Genomic DNA, 18,458 nt, shown 5'->3' with positions numbered 1-18,458 from the left:
GCTCTCGTTTCAGCTTTGAAAGGGACGATTTTAAGCACTTGAAGGTTGTGCTGAATTCAAGAATGCTTTGATGATCTGGGGTCCCATCACTTCCCTGGCTCTCGAAGCCCTCCATGGAGATACATGCCCACGGGACGCGTGGGGGTGAACCGTGCAGGGATCTCAGGCCGCCCCCCAGTGTTGGCCATGCTGGGGACACTGGGCTCCCGCCTCGTCCCGGGAGGCTGTGAAGATAATGCCCACTGGCTTCTTTGTGACGTTGGGTAGCCCATCCCTACTTATTGTCCTGGCTCCTAGAGGCCATGTTCCTCTACAACTGAAAATTCTCCATGTAAATCTCAGGGGAACATATGGATCCTTCACAAGTGCTTGAAATTCTCAGAGGCAGGTGTCCTGCGGTGTTGGAGATAAAGCTCCCCACAAACCGGCTTCTCGGCGTCTTGGTCCTATGCCTCCAGCCCTAAAGTGGGAAGTGGCGTATTCTCCAACAGCTGATGATTGCGTTCATTAGGACGCTTGGTTTCAAGGGACAGAAAACAGCAAAAGGGAATTTGAGTGGTGCACACAACTGAAGTGGGCTTCAGACACGGCTGGATCCAGCCGTCTCCTGCCTTTGTGCTCCTCTGCTGCATTGGCTTCACTTTTGATTTTCAGGGGAGGCTGCCAGCAGCTCCAGCCTCGTCCCTCATGGTGGCAGAATGGCTGCGGTGCTCCAAACTGCCTTCCACTCAGGCTCGGGTCCAGTAGGCAAGGAGTGTCTGTCCCATCTCCCCCAGCATCTCCAGGCAGAGCTGTAGCCAGCCTGCACGCCCACCTGTAAGCCAACCACTGAGAGCCCGGAGCTGTTCTCGTGCCCTCAGGACGAGGGCCGGGTCCCCAGCACAATGGGGGTTCTTCCCGGGAGAGGCAGCCACAAATGCCAGGCAGACAGGCAGGCCACGATGCCAGACCTCGGGTCTGGGGTGCCGAGGGATGGTAACGTTGTGCTTCGGTTTTGTGTGAACTCACCGCGTGGCCGAGGCAGCGGCTATCCTGAGACACTGGTTTGATGAAACGGGTAACATTTCTTATTCTTTGGAGCAGATAGTTTTGGTTCAAGTAATTGGAAGAGGTCTGCCCTCCACCACAGGCTGAGCAGCTGAGAGCCTGCCCAATACTCGGGGACCCCTGTCTCGGGCTCTTCTTGGGGCCCAGGGAGATCACAGGTGATCTTCAGCTTCCTGGGGGTCACGCCTGCATGGCGGCTTCTTGTTTCCCCAGCAGCTATGGCACCTGGGGAGACGATGCTCCCCCCACCATCCCTGCCATCCCTGAGGCTTCGGGAAGGACTGTCCTGCTCTCCTGGGTCCAGCCGCTTCTGGTGTGATTGCCTCTCTCCCGAGGAGCAGGGCCTCCCACTGGCCTGTCCCCTTACTGCAGATCAGGGCACACTTCCTGTTTTGACAAAGAGCACCCCAGCCGGCCGGCACTCATTCCGTGTTTGCCTGGAGGGGAGAGGAATGAGAACGGGTCTAGATGCTCAGACGGGGTGCTTCTTAGGGAGTAAAAATGGGTGACCCCCCCCCGATAATTCAGACATTCATCTGATTCTCTTCTCTTTCCCCTGCTTTAAATGTCTACTCTTCCCTCTTTTTCTCATAAAAAAGGCTCAGGTTGAAGCTAAGAAGGAACATGAAGGTGCCGTGCGGCTGCTAGAGGTAAGTGCTGGCCCCTCGCCCGCCGGCTTCAGGGGTGGGAGAGGTCGGAGCTCTTTTCACACCTCATGGAAGTGGGGGGCACTCATGGGCGCCTGCTGCGCACCAGCCACTGGCACTGCTTACCCACCGCTGTGCCTATCAGCACAGCGACCACACAGAGAGGGGAAGGCATGTCCCCGCAGTCACACAGCCCACCGTGGAACTGGGGACCTCCCACACGACCCACTGTCCCCCGCAGGCTCCTGTGGGGGGCACGCAAGGAGGAGGAAGCTGCGCTCTCACAGGGGGATGAGGAGAAAGCGAGGGTGTGGGTGGAGCATTCCCATGGGTGCGCTGCCAGGGGGATGAGCCATGGAGGGTGCATCTGCGGGGGCGGTGCTGATGCCGGGGAGGCGTTTGCAGAATTAGAGAGGGGACGACACGGGCTATCAAAGCCATGAACGCCATCCGAGGCGCGGCCATAGCACTGCCTGCAGTGAGCCCCACGTGGGGGACTTCCCGTGGCCACGGACAGAGGCTAGGCAGCTCCCCAGCCGTTCATTACAGACACTCAGGTGGGGGTGGCCCCACAGGGCCTCAATGCGGGCCGCCATCCCCAGATCCGGTGGGGGAGGAAGATGGCCCCGTCCTTTGTCCCCATGGAGAACAGAGCGTGCGCCTCTCCCACTTCTCTCCTGTTGCCTCATAACATCCATTCCTCCCGCAGGGACAGGTTCCGCCATTACCATCATAGATATTAGAATTGATTTTTTGAGAGCGTCCATTAGCTAATGAATATCTGGAGGGGTGAGTGTGATGAATGGCAGGGGAACTCGATCACCTGAGGGAGTATGGCAACAGACCCCCAAGTGGCCATGCTTCTCCCTGAAATACCCCCCCCCCCGCCTGAACCGCCCCACCGTACATTCGGATCGCCTCCTGGCTGCAAGTGCCCTGCCTTGTCTCCTGTGCCCGAGGACCCCTGATGGGATGTGTCTTGTGTTCGTCTGCCCTCTGGGCCGCCCGCTGGGGTCTTCCGGCCCGGCGCCAGGGCAGTGCATGCTTTGAATGGGAGTCGCATCGGTCGTGCTTTGGGGGGAGCAAGCAGAGAAGGCAATGTAGATGTGCTGAGAATCCCGTGTCTTCTTTCCAACATCTTCCTTTGGTTGTGTCTTGCTTTGCGCTTCACACAGAACACGCTGGATGGCATGCAGGTACTCGAGGGCTCGCGCCTCCCCCGTGCTGGTGTGCGTGGCTGTGCTTTCTCTCGTGCATGGGGCAGCCTCGGATCCCTGGGCCCGCTCAACCTCCCTCTTCTCCTGAAGCTGGCAGCCCGAGCTTCCTCCGGATGCAGGGGGTGGGGGCGGGCTCCTGGGGGCCGGGGGCGCAAGGCGCCGCAGGCAGGAGCTCCCTGGCGGGGGGCACTGCCAGCTGGGCACCGGGACACAAGCTCCGTTCTGACAAGTGTTGAGCAGGCCCAGCGAACCTGGTCTCCTGTTTCCTGCTGCGGCCGGAAGGGTCAGGCTGGGAGGACAGCCTGGAACCCCGATGACCGCAGGGGTGGGGGTGGGGTGGGAAGTGGGGGGCCTGATTCTGCCCTCGGGCCAGCCAGGTGCCCAGCACGCAGTTGGTTAGTCGGTCATCGGGATTCGACCTTGGCCCCCGAACGTTCCACTGCTGTGTTTGTGTCTGCCGTGTGCGCGGCCGGTCCCCCTCCCGCAGGCGAGGGCAGCAGCCTTCCTTCCCATGGACAGGCCGCTGCCCTTCTTACTACCCCCGCCAAACGGGGGAAATGGCGTTGTCCCTCTGAACAGGGTTTTGAGTGTTTTCCAAACTCTGAATTTGATCGTGTATTCATGGAAGGAATGATTCTCCCACTTTGAGGAGGAGTGGTTCTCAAAGTGGGGTTCCCAGACCAGCAGTGTCAGCATCACCTGGCAGCTTGCTGGAGATGCAGATTCTCGGTCCCATCCCACTTGCGGAGCCAGAAAGTCTGGGGGGACCCCAAAACCTGGGAGGGACCCAGCCTCCCCTCCCTGGGGCAGTTCTGACGCAGCCGCTGTCTGGGAAGCATTGCTTCGAGTCCGTGAGGCTAGTCTGGGGACGGAGGGCGTAGTGGATGAGCCAGCCCCCTGGAGTCTTGGCCGATCCGTGGCTCAGCGTCTTAGTGACCTGAACCTCACCCCCCACACCTCGCCTTCACCGGAAGTGTCGACGAGGAACACCTGCAGCGTACCACACACTTTGCAGAAGCGTGCTCGTGTTCCTGGAGGGTGTGTGCGTCCCACGTGGCATGCTGGGGCCTCCCCTTAGTCAGGTGCTCTCCTCAGCGGACCAGCCGCCACCGTGTCCAGCGAGACGCACCACACAGGACTCGTAAGGGCCGCCTCAGCAAACCCCCTCCCAACAGCCATCCACGCAGAGCCGGGTCTGTGGGTGTTCCCGAGCCCTGTTTTCTTTCTTTCTTTTTTTTTTTTTAAGATTTTATTTATTTATGTGACAGAGAGACAGCCAGCGAGAGAGGGAACACAAGCAGGGGGAGTGGGAGAGGGAGAAGCAGGCTCCTAGCGGAGGAGCCTGATGTGGGACTCGATCCCGGAACACCGGGATCATGCCCTGAGCCAAAGGCAGACGCTTAACGACTGCACTACCCAGGCGCCCCCCCCCCCCGCCCCGAGCCCTGTTTTCTGATGAGTGTGAATGGTCAGGATATCTGGGGCCGAGAGGAGGGGGGCGGTCTGTGGGAGCATCTGGGCTCGCAGTGGGGCTTCGCAAACACGGGCGTCAGGCGTTAGGTGAAAATGGAGCTTTTCCAGAATCTAGACCGAGCACTCTGTACGCAGCAGAGAAGGCACCATTAGGGAAAGAGCATCCCGGCCCTTTATGAGGGAGTTATTTCAAGACAAAGAAGCAAGAGAACGTTTTAAAATTAATAATAGTAACGACAATCCAATGACACTGACCTAAGGGTCACTGAATACTCACTCGGCACCGGGAGCTATTCGGAGGGCGCCTCCAGGGGCATCTAGGACACAGTGTGCTTACCATGCCGCTTAATCTTCATGACAACCCAGGGGAAACCGAGGCACCGTTAAGTGACTTGCCCAAGGCAAGCTGGTACGAAGCAAAGTCTGGTCTCAAAACCCCAGGAGTCTGGTGCTGCTTTGCAGCTGGCATCCCTGGACCCCAGCGTCCCGTTCCCCCCCCCCACCCCGGGAGCTCTCCCACCAGCTACACCACAGCACGCATTGAGTTGTGAATGAGTTCACGTGGGCGAGACTCAGAAGCGTTGCCTTCCCTGGCAGGGGCGCAGGCCACGTGGGCACTGTCCACCAGGCACTGGACACACATGTTGGATTTAATCCGTAGACCCCCCCCCCCCCCACTGAGGTCGCTACCATCATCATCCTCTTCTCGAATGGAAATCAGGCACAGAGACTAAGTCACTTGCCCCGGGACGCACAGCTCGCAAGAGCAGAGCCAGGCCCTGAGGGCAGGAGGGCCAGTGGGCAGCACCATCCGTGGTTGCTGAGAAGAAGGGGTGCAGGGGAGCAGTGGCTGCGTGTGGGGCTCGGGGGCGGCGGGCTCCGGGCCCACGGCAGGGAAAACCCCAGGATGAGCTCGCTGTTGCTGCTGTCCGTGCTGTGTGCTTTACGTGTGCGTTCCAGCTGCTTTGTGCCTTCTTCTTTGGGGCGCCTTCCCAGCACCTCCCCTGTGGCCCCCAGCTTGCTGGCCGTCAGCTCCGGGACGAGGCTTCCAACTGCCTGCGATGCCAGACGCTCGTCTAGCCGGGAAGGAACTTGCACAGGCACCCTTCATCCTGGGTCTCATCCGGGGAGACTTTGGAGAGCAGGCAGCGGGCCCCCTGACCAGGCAGGCGCCGGGGTCTTCTCCAGGTGGGCCCAGCATCCGGACGGCGTTGTGAGCTTCCTGGGCACTGGGCCCCTTTGCTTCATGAGGCCCGCCCCTCCTCCATAAAAGTATTAAAAGCTACATTTTACGTGCACCTGCCTGGAGTTAAAGAGGAATCTAGTCCATGCTGGATTCATTATTATTGTATCTGTTTGTTTCCGGTTTTAAAGGAAACTAAAATGAAAATGTTTGCGTGAGTCCCTAAACATACCATCCCCATGTTTCTGGGTCTAAGTCGGGGGTAGGGGGTCGCCCAGCTGGGCTGGCGTTAGGACACTGGATAAGCATGTGGCGTGTGCGTGTGCGTGAATGAGCGCATGCAGGAGGACACGGGCTTGGTTCCCTCAGAAAGATGAACCCAGTTCTCAGGCGCATTTGTAGGGTGAGGCTAGCTCACGACCTCACACTGAGCACGTAAAGGCCGTTTCTCGTCGGCGACGTCCGCTGCTGATGGGGGAAGGTCCCGGAGAACTGTCTGAGTGACGACGTGGGGACGACACGGGGACGACGCGGGGTGATGCAAGGATGTAATGCGGGGATGACGCGGGGACGACGCAGGGACGACGCGGGGATGCAGACCCCCTGCATCTTGTGACTGTGGCGTCTGGTGCACGTGGCTTCCTGGTGACCACAGCAGGGACAGCTCCTACCTGCTCTGCTGTGTCACCCCTGCACTGATCAGAGCCGGCGACACTTCAGTGCTGGAGAAGCCAGACATGCAGGCTCCCTGGGCCCACGGAATGAAGCCAAGCGTGGTTGATCCGTGGCGTCATCCACGCCCCATCTGAATTCTGGGATCCTTAGGGGACAATGCGATTTTGATACAGAAGTCTGGCAGAATAGTAGCCGTGCTGAGAATCTGAGAAGTGGACACATAATGGTTTATAATTAATGTTTCACATCCGACAGGTCTTAGGAAGCCTCCTTTCCCCTCAGGTCTCTGCCCCCTTGGGAATAGTGGTGGCAGCCCCGGACCCCTGAGGCTTCACTGGGAGACGAGGTGGTTAGAGACAGGGAAGCCGTGCATGCCCTGATGTTTGGGAGCTCGGCTGCTGCAGGACTAACCCCCACTCCAGCTCAGTGTCCCAGAGGCCACTGTCTGCCGCCCCCCCACCCTGCTGTTGGCACCCCGAAGGTGAGACAGGTATTCTGAGATCCCACCAATGACAGGTGCTTCTCTGCACACGTGATACCATGTGACAAATGCACACCTGTCCAGAAACAGGGAACTCCAACGACCCAGACCCACCAGCTTAGAATTCACTCCCATATAAGTTGGACGGTTGGACCAATGTTGCATCACATGACCCGAAGCAACATTGCAGACCTTGTGTGTTCACAGCGCTGGATCCGTGCACGGTGTAGAGTGCAAAACATAAGCTGAGGAGAAGCCTGCACTCACCGAGTCCCCCCTCGGCAGCGATGGTCCATTTCAGTCTCAAGACTGGGTTGTCCGGCAAAGATTCTGGAGTGCAGAGCGCTCACTTGGAGAGATCCCGGAAATCAGCCTGTTGAGATGGACTTACGCGGGTCTCCTCGTGTGCTATCTAGTTGCCGGCAGGAGCCAGCCCAGATAGGAGCATTAGACCGGCGGCGGAAGGCGTTCCTTGGTTGGGGATTGCTGTGAAAGCAACACGGAGTGTCCCCGTTGATGATGAAATGTAGGGAATTGTGCTAGACTCGCATGGGCTCAGAGGTGCTCTCACATTTTGCTGAAAATAGACGTCCAGGCAACGGGGGCGGGGGGAGCCTGGGTGTCTGAGTTACTAGGTTAGTCGCACCCCTCCCTGCGGTGTCTGTGCTGTGGCTTTGGCCCCCAGAGGGTGGAAGACTGTCCGTTCTGCTCACGGAGCCCCTCCCATGCCCCCCACCAGGGTCTGACCTTGCAATTCCCCATTGGGTTCTGGAAGACACGCTTCACCCTATGTTCTAGGTGGAGACAATGAGGCCCATGGAGGCTGCAGGATGTGCTTCCAGGTCCCCAGTGAATGGGGGGGCAGGATCTAGAGCCAGCTCAGAGCCCGCAGTCGGAGAGGCCTGGGTTTGTCTGGCCCCTGCCTGGGTGTGTGACCCCTGGCCTTGTTTCCTCCCTGTGCCGTGGGCTCATACCACCTGACCGGTGGTCCCCCCAGGCCATCCACAATAATGCATCGAGAGCCCCCGACAGCACCTGGCACAGAGCAGGCGGACGGCCCCAGGTGAGCTGCACCGCAATCCTGGCTCGTGCATCAGGACGCCACAGGGAACGTTACTCCCAGGCGCTCCCACACGGGACGCCCCCTGGTTCTGCCCGCTGCTCTGGTGATTCACACGGCCCATGGCTGGACACAGGCCCGGCACCCCACGCGGCTGTCCTCTACAAAGCCCGAAAGTCAGATGCGGAAGGCGGAGCGGCGGGGCCTGGACGGTGAGCAGTCACACCGGGGATGTGTTTTCCTTCGTCTTTATAAATACCCACGACCACATTTGCAAGTCTCCATGTTTCTTCCAGGGATAGTTTACTTGCCCGATGACTGTGCCATCTGTTCCTGCCACGGTCTGCACGGCCCCCGCTCCCAATGCCTGCAGGGGGACAGCTCCCGGGGGGCCCCCCATCCAGGAGGCCACAGGGCTCTGGATCCTGAAATAAATACTGACGTGAAAACAAGCCAGCCAGGCAGACCGGTGGGGTCGCTGCTGCCTTCCCGCTCCCTGGGAAGCCTTCCTCCTGCTGGTGACTCAGGGGCCGCCGGGGCACCGCCTGGCTGCTGGCCCGCACCAGCCCCCCACGCCTCTGCCCCTGCGGCCAGGCCAGGAAACTGAGCTGCTGGGCGCTCCTGCAGGAAAAGCTGCCTCTCTTCGGAAGGCAGGAAGCTAGAGGAGGTTTCCAGAGGGAGCACCCTCCCGTACGACTCACTTCAGGTGTAATGGGCCCCCAGCCCCCATCTCCTTGTTGTCCTGACTCCCCCCGAACCCCAGACCACTGAGAACAAGCTCCTGGGCTCCAGGGCTGGCGTTCTGCGGCCCCACAGCTGTTTTCTCAGACGCCTGGAGGGGAGGCAGGCAAGGCAGAGGAGAGGAGCGGTTAGGTGTGGCCAGCACGGCTCCTTGCGCCTGTCTGGCAGCAGCGGAAGGTGGGACAGTCCTGGCTCCAGGTTGTGATGAAAGCAAGGCTCACACGCGTTCAGACACGGGTTAAGCAAACACTCAGACAAGCAGGAACATCTGTGTTTGTCCGTAGTTCTGTGACGTCCGGCCTGCACCCTGGGGACCTCCCGCCACCAACGCCCATGGAAGGAGGACTCGAGGGAAGCAAGTCAGGCTGACGGAGCCTGGTCCAGGTGGCCTCGGGGAACCAGAAATCCTCTGAATCCGCGTCAGGACACAGGACCATTTAGAGGCTTGGGGCTTCTGTTCCAGTCTTGTACCCTGTCCACTCGAGGGCGGGATGACACCATGATGTTTGAGCCAATTGACGTATCTTGAATACCCTTAATGTCACCAACAAAAGCCCGTTTCTCCCATTCATCATGCTGATATTGGCCCCACGAACGAGCATGGCTGGGGCACTGATGGAGACACGGGTGGCTCACGTCTTCGGGGCAGTGGCGTCCCTAATGTCCACACTGCCCGCCCCCGGGATGGGATTCTCAGTGGCAACAGCGACTGCCCTGGAGTGGAAGTGCAGCTCCCCGGGATGCGTGCTCTTCATCCAGAAAGACTGTCAACTGTCCATCTGAGACCCCGGAGCCCAGACCCTGTGTGCCAGGGCTCATGCGGGCACAGTTGGAGGCCATCTCCAGGGCCCCGAGGCCATCCAGCCCAGCCTGACCTGGTGCCAGCCGGGAATACTACCTGGGTCTTCACGCCCAGAGTCACCAAGCGGTTGTACCGTCTCCAGACCGGCGTTGTCAGCCCAGGCTGTGCAGGGGCCTCTGATACACTTGCCAACACTTAAACATCGACAGATGTTTATATTAAAATAAAGACTCTGCTCCTTTTGGAAGGCTTGACGTTTCGGCCCCGTGGGTCTGGACCAACACCAAGCCCGCTCCCATTCACCGTGCTCCCCCAACGTCCTCCGGCTCTCCCGTGGCCCCCACCCCAGCACTGCCCACCAGCCTCTGTGGACGTCCGGGTACACCGAGCTCTACAGTCCGCTGCACGCCCACCTCTCCCGGGACTCCCTCGTCACCATGTCAGCAACTTCTCAGAGCGTCATGTCCTGTGCCAGCCGCCAGGAAAACGGCACATCCCAGTCCCCATCGGTGAACGGGACCCCTGAACAGACAGACACGCCCTGGAAGGAGGGGGTCACCGAGGGCAGTTCCCAGGGAGCTTGGGGGCTGCGCCTGCCAGCAGTAGGTGCCAAGGATGCCCATTCATAGTGGCCCATGACGGTGCTGCCGTCAGGTGCGCGCACGTGACCCCGTCCCCCAGGCGTGTCTGAATCCTGCACGGTCTGGCCAGCAGCTCACGTCGCCCCCTCCGCCTCAGGGCCCCACCGTGTCCCAGAGCACCACGTCACACAGCCCCAGGGGCCGGCCGCGGATGACAGGTGCGTCCCAGATGCCAGGTTCCAGCGGTGGCCGTGAGGACCTCGGCACACTCCGCGTACCACTGAGACTTCCACCGCGCAGGCCGGCCGCCTAGTACGGAATCATCTCATGTTGTTGTTAAACCTGTTTGCCTCTGGATTTCTCCTGTTTTTATGTTCCTTTCGCGTAGAGTTCCGCAGGGCTGGGTGCACACAGAGATTCCCGTCGCCACAGTGGGAATGCAGATACCCGTCACCCCCTCCTGTTACCCCTTGTGCGTCGCTTCGTCCCGCGGCCCCAGCCCGGACCACCGCCGCTCTGTTCTCAGTCACTCTGACTTTGTCATTTCTAGAATGGCATGGGAATGAAGCATCTATGTGTTGTTTTTTTCGGTCATTTTTCTCATAAACGTGCTAGCAAGGATTTGATCTGCTGGCCTTTCTCCTAACACATGTGAAAATGAGTTCATGGCCGTGTAAATAGTGCTTGTGTTCTCCCATCAGCCACCGAACATTCTCGCACACCCGGACAGCCACGGTGAGCTCAGGGCCCCTGTGCCTGCTTCCCGAGGCCAGCTGCTCCCTATCTGAGGACCCTGCCCGTCCCGCAAGGGTTCACGGCTCTGCCCTAGAGCGAATGAGTTGGGAGAGTCAGGGCCCTAGGCCTCGTGGCCTCTGACATGGGTCGGGTCGGCCCAGCTGGCGGCGGGTCTGACAGGGTCCTCATGTCCCCCGCCCAGGTCCAGGAGTGCTGAGCTCACTTCTCTGTCTTGGTGGAGGCAGTGATCACAGATAAGCTCATTCAGCTTTTTAAAAGAAGAATCCTGCTGATTTTTTTTTTTTAATGAATCGAAGAAATTAATTATAGGCTTGGGATTTGTTAGGTTTATTTTTAGAAATCCCCGATCTCAGACATAAATAGCCCTTCATTCTATACTAAGGACCTGGAAAGCTTAATGCCAGAGAAGGAGGAGAGGAGGAAGGGGAGGAGAGGGAGGGGAAGGAGGGGAACAGGGAGGAAGAGGAGGAGGGGGAGGGGTTAAGGAAGAGGAGGAAAAAGGAGGGGGGAGGGGAGAAGGGGGAGGAGGAAGAAGAGGGAGGAAGATGAAGAGAAGGGGAAGGGGAGAAAGGAGGAGGGGATGGGGTGAGGAATAGGAGGAGGAAGATGAAGAGGGCAAGAGGGAAAAGGGGAGGAGGAGGATGAGAGGGAGGAGGATGAAGAGAAGGGGAAGAGGGGAAGGAGAGGGGCAGAAAGGAGGGAGAGGGGGATGGGAGGAGGGGAAGGAGATGAGGGGGAGGAAGGAGGAGGATGAAGAAGAGGAAGAGGAGGGGGGCGAGGAGGAGGGGGAGAAGCGTGCATACTGCTGGCCTCTGACGGTTGAGGGCTGTTCCTGGCTGTCCCTGCAATCCCGGACGCATGCCTATATTGAACCAAACACCTTCTGAGTGCTGACTCGGTACCGAGCTCTGTTCCGACAGCTGGGGACGTAGCAGGGAAGCCGCAGACGACCGTCTTGACCTCGTGGAGCTGATGTGTCAGTGGGGAACCAGGCGACACACGAAATTAACACCACAGTAGATGGGATTCTCCATTTATCACAGAGTAAGGAACGGAGACAAGGCAGGACTCCATCCATGCAGGCGACGTAGCCACCGCACCGCAGAGCAGCAGTTCCTTCTTTTCAGTGATTCGGCAAACGCTTACTGAGCACCTACTATGTGCCCGATTCTGTGAAAAGCACTGAGGACGTATCAGGGAGGGAAGCAGAAAGAGCAAAGGCTTGGAGCTTCCCATCCAGTCTGGAGACAGACGAGAAGTAACCAGGGGCTCGTGTCCCATGGGGGGCAGTAAGCACCATGCAGAGCGCTGCAGGGGAAGGGGCAGAGCCGACCCTCCACGTGTCCGTCTGCGGCGTGTGTGTCTAGCTGCAGACAGTGCAGGAACTCTGGTCACTGAGGCAGAGCCCTGGGTCTGCACCAGGACAGGCAGTGTGGTCCGTGAGCGTCTGGGGTGTGTGTGTGTCAAGCCAGCCAACCTGAGAGCCAGCAGGGCAGGAACAGGACGGGAGCAGGGTCAGGAGGGAGCTGCCCGGCTGCTCCTGCCCTGACGTGTGTCCGAGGGAGCCCACCCCTCTCCCCAGGGCTCCGGACACATCTCTGCATGTTGGCAGCTGTGTGGCTATAACCAAATCCAGCGGAAAGAAATTCCCTTTTATTGCTAGAGCTGTGTTCCTTGGGGCTCTGCAGTCTAGGGCGGGCGCCCCCATGAGAAAAATGCATCAGCGATTGGCACCTGAGCTGCCCCCAAGTCTGGGCTGTGTCACCGGCTCACACTCCAAATTTCACATGGCCATGGCGGGGGGTGCCAACCACAAGTGCCCGGGCTGCACACACGGCCCAGAACAGTCTGCGGTTGGCTGGGATCTGACTGTAGGGCTTTGCGGCATGTGTGGTTTCCCACGTCCGGCTGGGAGGGGACTTGGCCAACAGCCAGGCTGCACGGGATGCCTGGTTTTATCAGATGCTGTTCTCCATGGAGGTAGGCGGCAGCTCCCTGCCACACACACGTGAGCATGCATGTACACACACCGTGTGCACACGCATGCATGCACGCCCCCCCCCCCCGCACACTCCTGACCGCGTGTCCGTGCCTCTGCCGTGTAGAGCAAGGTGCGGGAGCTGGAGGAGAAATGCCGGACGCAGAGTGAGCAGTTCAGCCTGCTGTCGCAGGACCTGGAGAGGCTCCGGCGGCACGCCAGGAAGATCGACCTGCTGGGTGGCAGCGCTGGGGCCTCCTTGGACCTCCCCGCCTCCGGCAAGCCTTTCCCACAGTTTCTGAACGGACTCGCCCCCTCCATTGGCAAAGGTGAGTGGCTGCACCTGCCCTGCATCGTGTGGTGGAGGAGGGATGGTCCGCGACCCCGCGGCAGGGCATGCACGGCGCACGTCTGACCCGCCTGCGCTGGACACCCGCATCTCGGAGCTCCGGGAGACGGCAGGCCTGCAGCAGGGCACGCACGCAGCCCCAGCCCCTGCTCTAAGCACTCCGCGGGTGTCCGCACATGTGCTGCTGGCACGGCTGTGTGTAGCAGGTGCCGTCCTGGTCCCACTCTGTAGAGGGGAAGACCGAGGCCATCCTGCGGGTCACACAGCTCCTGGCAGTGAGCTGGGGGGCTCCGGCACTGGGTCCACAAGGTGCACCGCTGGGCTGTGGCCACCTCTCAGCCTCTGCGTGGGGACAAATCCCTGTTCTTACGAAGGCTGGGAGGGTCACAGCGGTGAATGTCCCACTTGTGCACAGGAAGCAGGGCAGGAAGCAGCACCGCGGGGCTCATGCCTGGACGCAGAGGGCTGCCCTGGGCCATCAGGGAGCACTCCCCTCGCCCAAGGACAACCCGCACGGGTCACCCTGGTTGTGAGAATACCCAACAGTTTAAAAGTTGTTGTTTTTTTTAATTAAGGGGAGATGAGTGTCAGAATCCCCCTTTGGAATTCCATAAAGGAGAGAATTTCCAGATTTCCCCCACTTATCATCTGAATATAGGATGACAGGTTTTCGGGGCTTCATAACATCCCAACAAAGCAATACTGCCTGCGTCTCGATAAACCACATTTCCCTGCACGTCTCCCGTCACGCTGTCCTTCCTGTCCTGCTCAGCCGTTAGCTGGCCTGCCGTGTGGCTGCGAACAGCAGGGTGGGGGGAGGTCGGCAAGTCCCTCCACGGCGTCCGGAGAGCACGGTGCACCCAGGCCGGGTCTGGGGGCTGTGGCTGTGATGTCCGCCGGCCGGCCAGGCCCCACGCGGAGTCTCCTCTCAGTGGGCGCAGACAGACAAGAAGCAGGGGGATGGACGAATGATTCGGACAGATGTGTAAGGACAGGTGACAAGGTAGAAAGTGACCCAGGGCTACGTTAGATCAGGTGGTCGCAGACGCCTGCCTCCAGGAAGTGATGATGGGGCTATGTCGTCCAAAGAAGAGGTAGGACAGTTTCAGCTCTTACTGGAGGAAACAAACATTCTCGGGGTGGGTGGCCAGTGCACGCTTCTCAAGACCCCAACATGTTTGGTGACTCCCAGGACCTAGTTGTGCTTAGAGCTGTGATGGCGACCTGGGACAGCGACACGGTCAGATCCTAGGGGCAGAGGCAGGACGCCTGCAGGATCCATGCAGGCCGTGCCAAGTGCCCCGTGCACGCAGAGTTCCTGCCCAGGGAAGCCGTGGGGGATGTGGCATCCAGGGTGTAAGGGGGGGCTGGTCACGTAGAACCTCTGCCTGGCGCACCAGAGCCCCAGACGGCTGGGGAAGGCAGGTGCTAGGCACAGACCCCTGCAGTCTGGTCACAGCGGAGCACCGACCCGTGCCACTGTGTGCCCGCCCTCGGCCAAGCCGCACGTGGCAAGCAAGCCCCTCTCATCGTGGTGTCTTGGTGCTGCTGCGTGAGCCCCTCTGTGCAGCGTGTAAACGTGTGAGTCCCGTGGGAGTGGCTCGGACCTGAGACTGCTCTGCGAAACGGGACGAGATTCATGACAGCGGAAGTGGGCCTTAGTGACGGCAACAGGTGCATGCTTGGACCCTGGTGGACATACGGGTTTGCACCACGGCTTCCATGCGGCGATCAGGAAGAGCCACTGTCCTGATGGACCAAGCTCACGTAACGATGCGTGACCTCGCCCCACGAGGGCCCCAGTGGCAAGGCCCACACGCACTTGGCTTCACCCTCACTGTGCCAGCATCGCTGACGGATGTGTGAGAGGAGAGCCCGCAGCCCCGCAAGCCTCCAGAGGGGCGATCTTCCCGAGGGCATTCTCTGACGGCAGAGGGCAGAGGCCTCGCCAGGGTGGGCGCCCTGGGGGACTCGGCTGCTGGGCCCCGCTTTCTTCCCCTGGGGTCTGAGGGGAGTGTGGAAGGGCCAGCATGAGGCAGAGAAGGACGGCAGATGCATGGCCCACCCCGCTCTGTGTCCTTCTGCCTGAGGCCAGCCTGGCCTGCAGGTTGAGGAGACAGTAGCGGGTTGATGGGGGAACCGCTAAGGGACCGCAGTCTGTACAGTGGGCCACGCCTGACGTGAGGCCAGGCTCCTGCAGTGGATCCCGGGTGGAATCTCAGGGGACAGCCACGCCCACAGCAGGAAGAACACGTGGGAGCCAGTGCGGTCCAGGGCACCGACTGTGTCGCCTCTCATCTCACGCCGGCTCCGCGTCGGACCTGCCTCTCGAGGACCAGGCTGTGTAAGCCAAGTGGGAACACGAGGAGACGCCACTGTGTTCATCTGGAATGTTCTGTCGAAGGGGAAAGGAAGCAGTGAATCACACACTTGCTCAAAAAGCTTCTTCCTGAAAGCAGACCCATCACCTCCACTCACGGGGCACTGGCCGGCCCGGCCATGGGTCAGGGGTCGCACTCCCCCATGGCCTGGGGCGTGGAGAAGCGGCGAGAATTCGCAGCTGGGGCTCCGAAGCTTCCAGAAGCCCATGCAGGCAGCATTGCTTTGCACCTGCTGTCCGCCGAGCGCCTGCCCTGGGCAGAGGGGGCAGATGGCGGTGATGGGCAGTGCCCTGCTCTCCGGGATCCGATGCCCCAGCAGAGCCCTGTGTCTGTTGTGGCACCGAGTCTGTTTCAGGGACTGGAACGTTCCCTCAGTCAGATGGAGCCGTGAGGCCCCTGGCAGGTGGGGCACTTGCCGTCTTACACTGACTCACCTGGTATGTCCCAGCTGGGACGCAGCCGGTCTCATCTTCAGGGAGACGATCCCACGGTATGACCGCTACTGACAGAGGCTGGACAGAGAGGTTGGGGGGGGAATCCTGTGTTTCACATTGGAACCTTAAAATTCCTGGCCCTTTGGCCGCTTTGTGTTAGTTAGGACTTTCGGTCTAAATGGCAGCAAAGCCGACCCAAACTGCTGCTCCTATCTTTAGGAGCAGACGAGGAGCCAGTAGGTCCAGCTCCAGGCACAGCTGGACTCGGGGGCTCCAACTGCGTCCCCAGGGAGCTGCTCCGCCCCATCTGGCTGCTCCCCTTCTATCAGCGCTCTGATGGGACTGACTTTCCTCCTGGTGGCAATGTGGCTGCAGCGTCACTGAGCCTCACAGCCTCCCACGTGGAGCCAGGGAAAGGGAGAACTCTTTCTCCAAGACTCCCTTTGAATCCCTGTGATGGGACCTTCCCGCCACATGCGACCCTGCCATTGCCACCAAGCCATCCTCTCGGCCAGGAGTGGCCTCTGCCGGGCACGGCCCAGTGGGGCATGAGAGCAGCCTGGCCAGCAGGGACTGGGGGCGGGAGGTGGGCAGATCCCAAGGTGAAACCCTGAGACTGATGGCAACGAGGGGATGGGCATGCTGGGGAGTCGAAGGACCCATATGTGCTTGTTATTTCATCCGTGTCCTTGTGTCCTCATGTCGTGGCCAGGTCAGGAGAGCGCCCTCGGAAGCCGTGCGGTGATCGGGGACCACATCCGGCCCCTCCCGCTCCCTGCTGACAAGCCGGAGCCTCTGTCCGTCAGGCCCGCCTTTCTGTTGAGACCCGCCAGCCCAAGATGCAGATTTGAATCAGACGTGAGTTCTGGCCTGGCATGCGTGCGGCTGGTGGGAACACGAAGGTCCTCCACCTTCTCCCTCCCACAGATCTCCATATCCAGTCTTCACTGTCCCTCATGTCACCGCCTCCATTCAATCTTCCCGGATGTCTTGGCCTCGGAGCCCTAGGCGCCGTCCGACGGGCAAGCGTGGTGGGTGGTGTCTGTCTCCCTCCCGGGGCTGAGCCCCTGTGAGCCGCGGACACGGGTCAGCGTCCATCTCCGTGTCGTCACAGATGCCCGGCAGGGCCTGGCACACACACCCGGTCCGCCCAGCGAGTCCCACGCCCTACGTTGGGGAAGGCCCCACTTCCGGTCCACTGCTGGCCTGGGGAGACGCGTCCTTTATAAACGTCCTTCCCTGTGGCCGGGGAGCTGCGTCGTGTCGGGGCTGGTGTCTCACGGGAGCGCCGCCGTCTGGGGCAGGAAGGCTCGCAGGGCTGGAAGCGTTTCCCTTGTGCTTCAGGCACGAAGCGTAACCTGAACGCCGTCTGTGTCTTTGACAGATGGATAATGAACGCAATTCCAATACCGCCAAGCAGAGGTACTCGGGGAAGGTCCACTTGTGCGTTGCTCGCTACAGGTAAGTGCGAAGCTCCTCTCTGCACCCCTGGGCGTCCGTGGGCACGGGCGCTGGGGCCGAGGAGGCCGTGGGTCTGGGAGCGCTCCTCCGGCCCCCAGGCACCTGCTCAGCCAGGCTTGGGAGGATGAGGACGGTCTGCTGTCCTTTTGAGGGAAGAGTGTGGAGAGGCCGTCTGGTTCCCAGGACGGCCGCTGCGAGTTAGCACGGCGTGGGCGGCTTAGAACAGCCGACGTGCGTTCTCTCCGGGCGCTGGAGGCAGGAAGTGCGAAATCGGGGTGTGAGCCAGGCGGTGCTCACGGGGGGGCTCTTGCAGCTCCGTGGCCCCAGGTGTCCCTCGGTGATGCGGGCATTGCTGCTGCCTCTGCCTGTCTTCTCGTGGCTGGCGTCTCTGTGTGTGGCCGCTTCCTCGCCGAGTCTATAAGCACACCAGTCACCGGACTGGGGCCCACCTGACCCCCGCGTGACCCCATCTTAACACGATCACATCTGCAAAGATCCCATTTCCCAATAAGACCACGTTCCCGGTCCTGGGGGCTGGGACGTGAACGTAGATTTTTGGGGGGACAGTTCAGCCCGTGGCAGGCGGCAAGCTGAAACTCAGAGGGGGTCGCTCTTGTCCAGAGCCCCTGGTCCCTGCCGTCCTGGGGCCCTCGCTTCTGCGGGGGCCGTGGCTCCAGCGCCTCATTCGTCTCTCGCGGGGCCTGCGGTGTCCACGCTCAGTGAGCGCGCACGAGCCGTCAGGCCCACGCGACTCGGAGGCGGGCGCAGAGCAGCTGTCTCCCCACCACTTGGCTAGCTGCTTCGAGCGACGTCACGCCGGACTCCCGATGCTGCTGGAGGAGCAGACGCTCGGAGTTAGACACAAACACGCAGACACGAAGCCGTTCCTGTCTCCTGTTCCTCACGCTCAACTAAGACCCGGCCTCTCATCCCAGATGCCCCAGTCCGCGTGCGGTGGGTGCGGTGGGTGCGGACGGCACCCTCAGCCGGCCTCAGGCTTCCTGCAGGCGGAGCGACCTGGGTCTCAGCCAGGCCGGGTACCCTCCACACCCTTTGTTTGTTCCAGCGAGAGCCATTTGTGGTAGCTGTTATGCCGATTAGCAGACTATTTTCTGATTAGTGATCCGTTCATTTTGCCAGTGAAAACGCACTTCTGCTGCTCAGATAACAGAAGCGTTTGGAGTAGCTCCCC

General features: G+C 60.4%; 1 protein-coding gene across 1 annotated transcript in view; it reads left to right on the top strand.

Annotated features, from left to right (window-relative positions):
* The window catches only part of RIMBP2 (RIMS binding protein 2), an 86,808-nt gene that overhangs the window by 26,545 nt on the left and 41,805 nt on the right, over nt 1-18,458 (top strand). The window contains exons 4-7 of the mRNA XM_044389833.3: nt 1,647-1,697; nt 12,769-12,970; nt 16,518-16,663; nt 17,190-17,266. Of these exons, the coding sequence (XP_044245768.3) occupies nt 1,647-1,697; nt 12,769-12,970; nt 16,518-16,663; nt 17,190-17,266 (476 nt within the window). The remainder of the gene's footprint in view (nt 1-1,646; nt 1,698-12,768; nt 12,971-16,517; nt 16,664-17,189; nt 17,267-18,458) is intronic.

Source organism: Ursus arctos, unplaced genomic scaffold (assembly GCF_023065955.2).
Source record: "Ursus arctos isolate Adak ecotype North America unplaced genomic scaffold, UrsArc2.0 scaffold_34, whole genome shotgun sequence".
Classification (NCBI taxonomy): Eukaryota; Metazoa; Chordata; class Mammalia; order Carnivora; family Ursidae; genus Ursus; species Ursus arctos.
The sequence above is the reverse complement of the archived record's forward strand: the minus strand, read 5'-3'. Positions and strand labels throughout refer to the sequence as shown.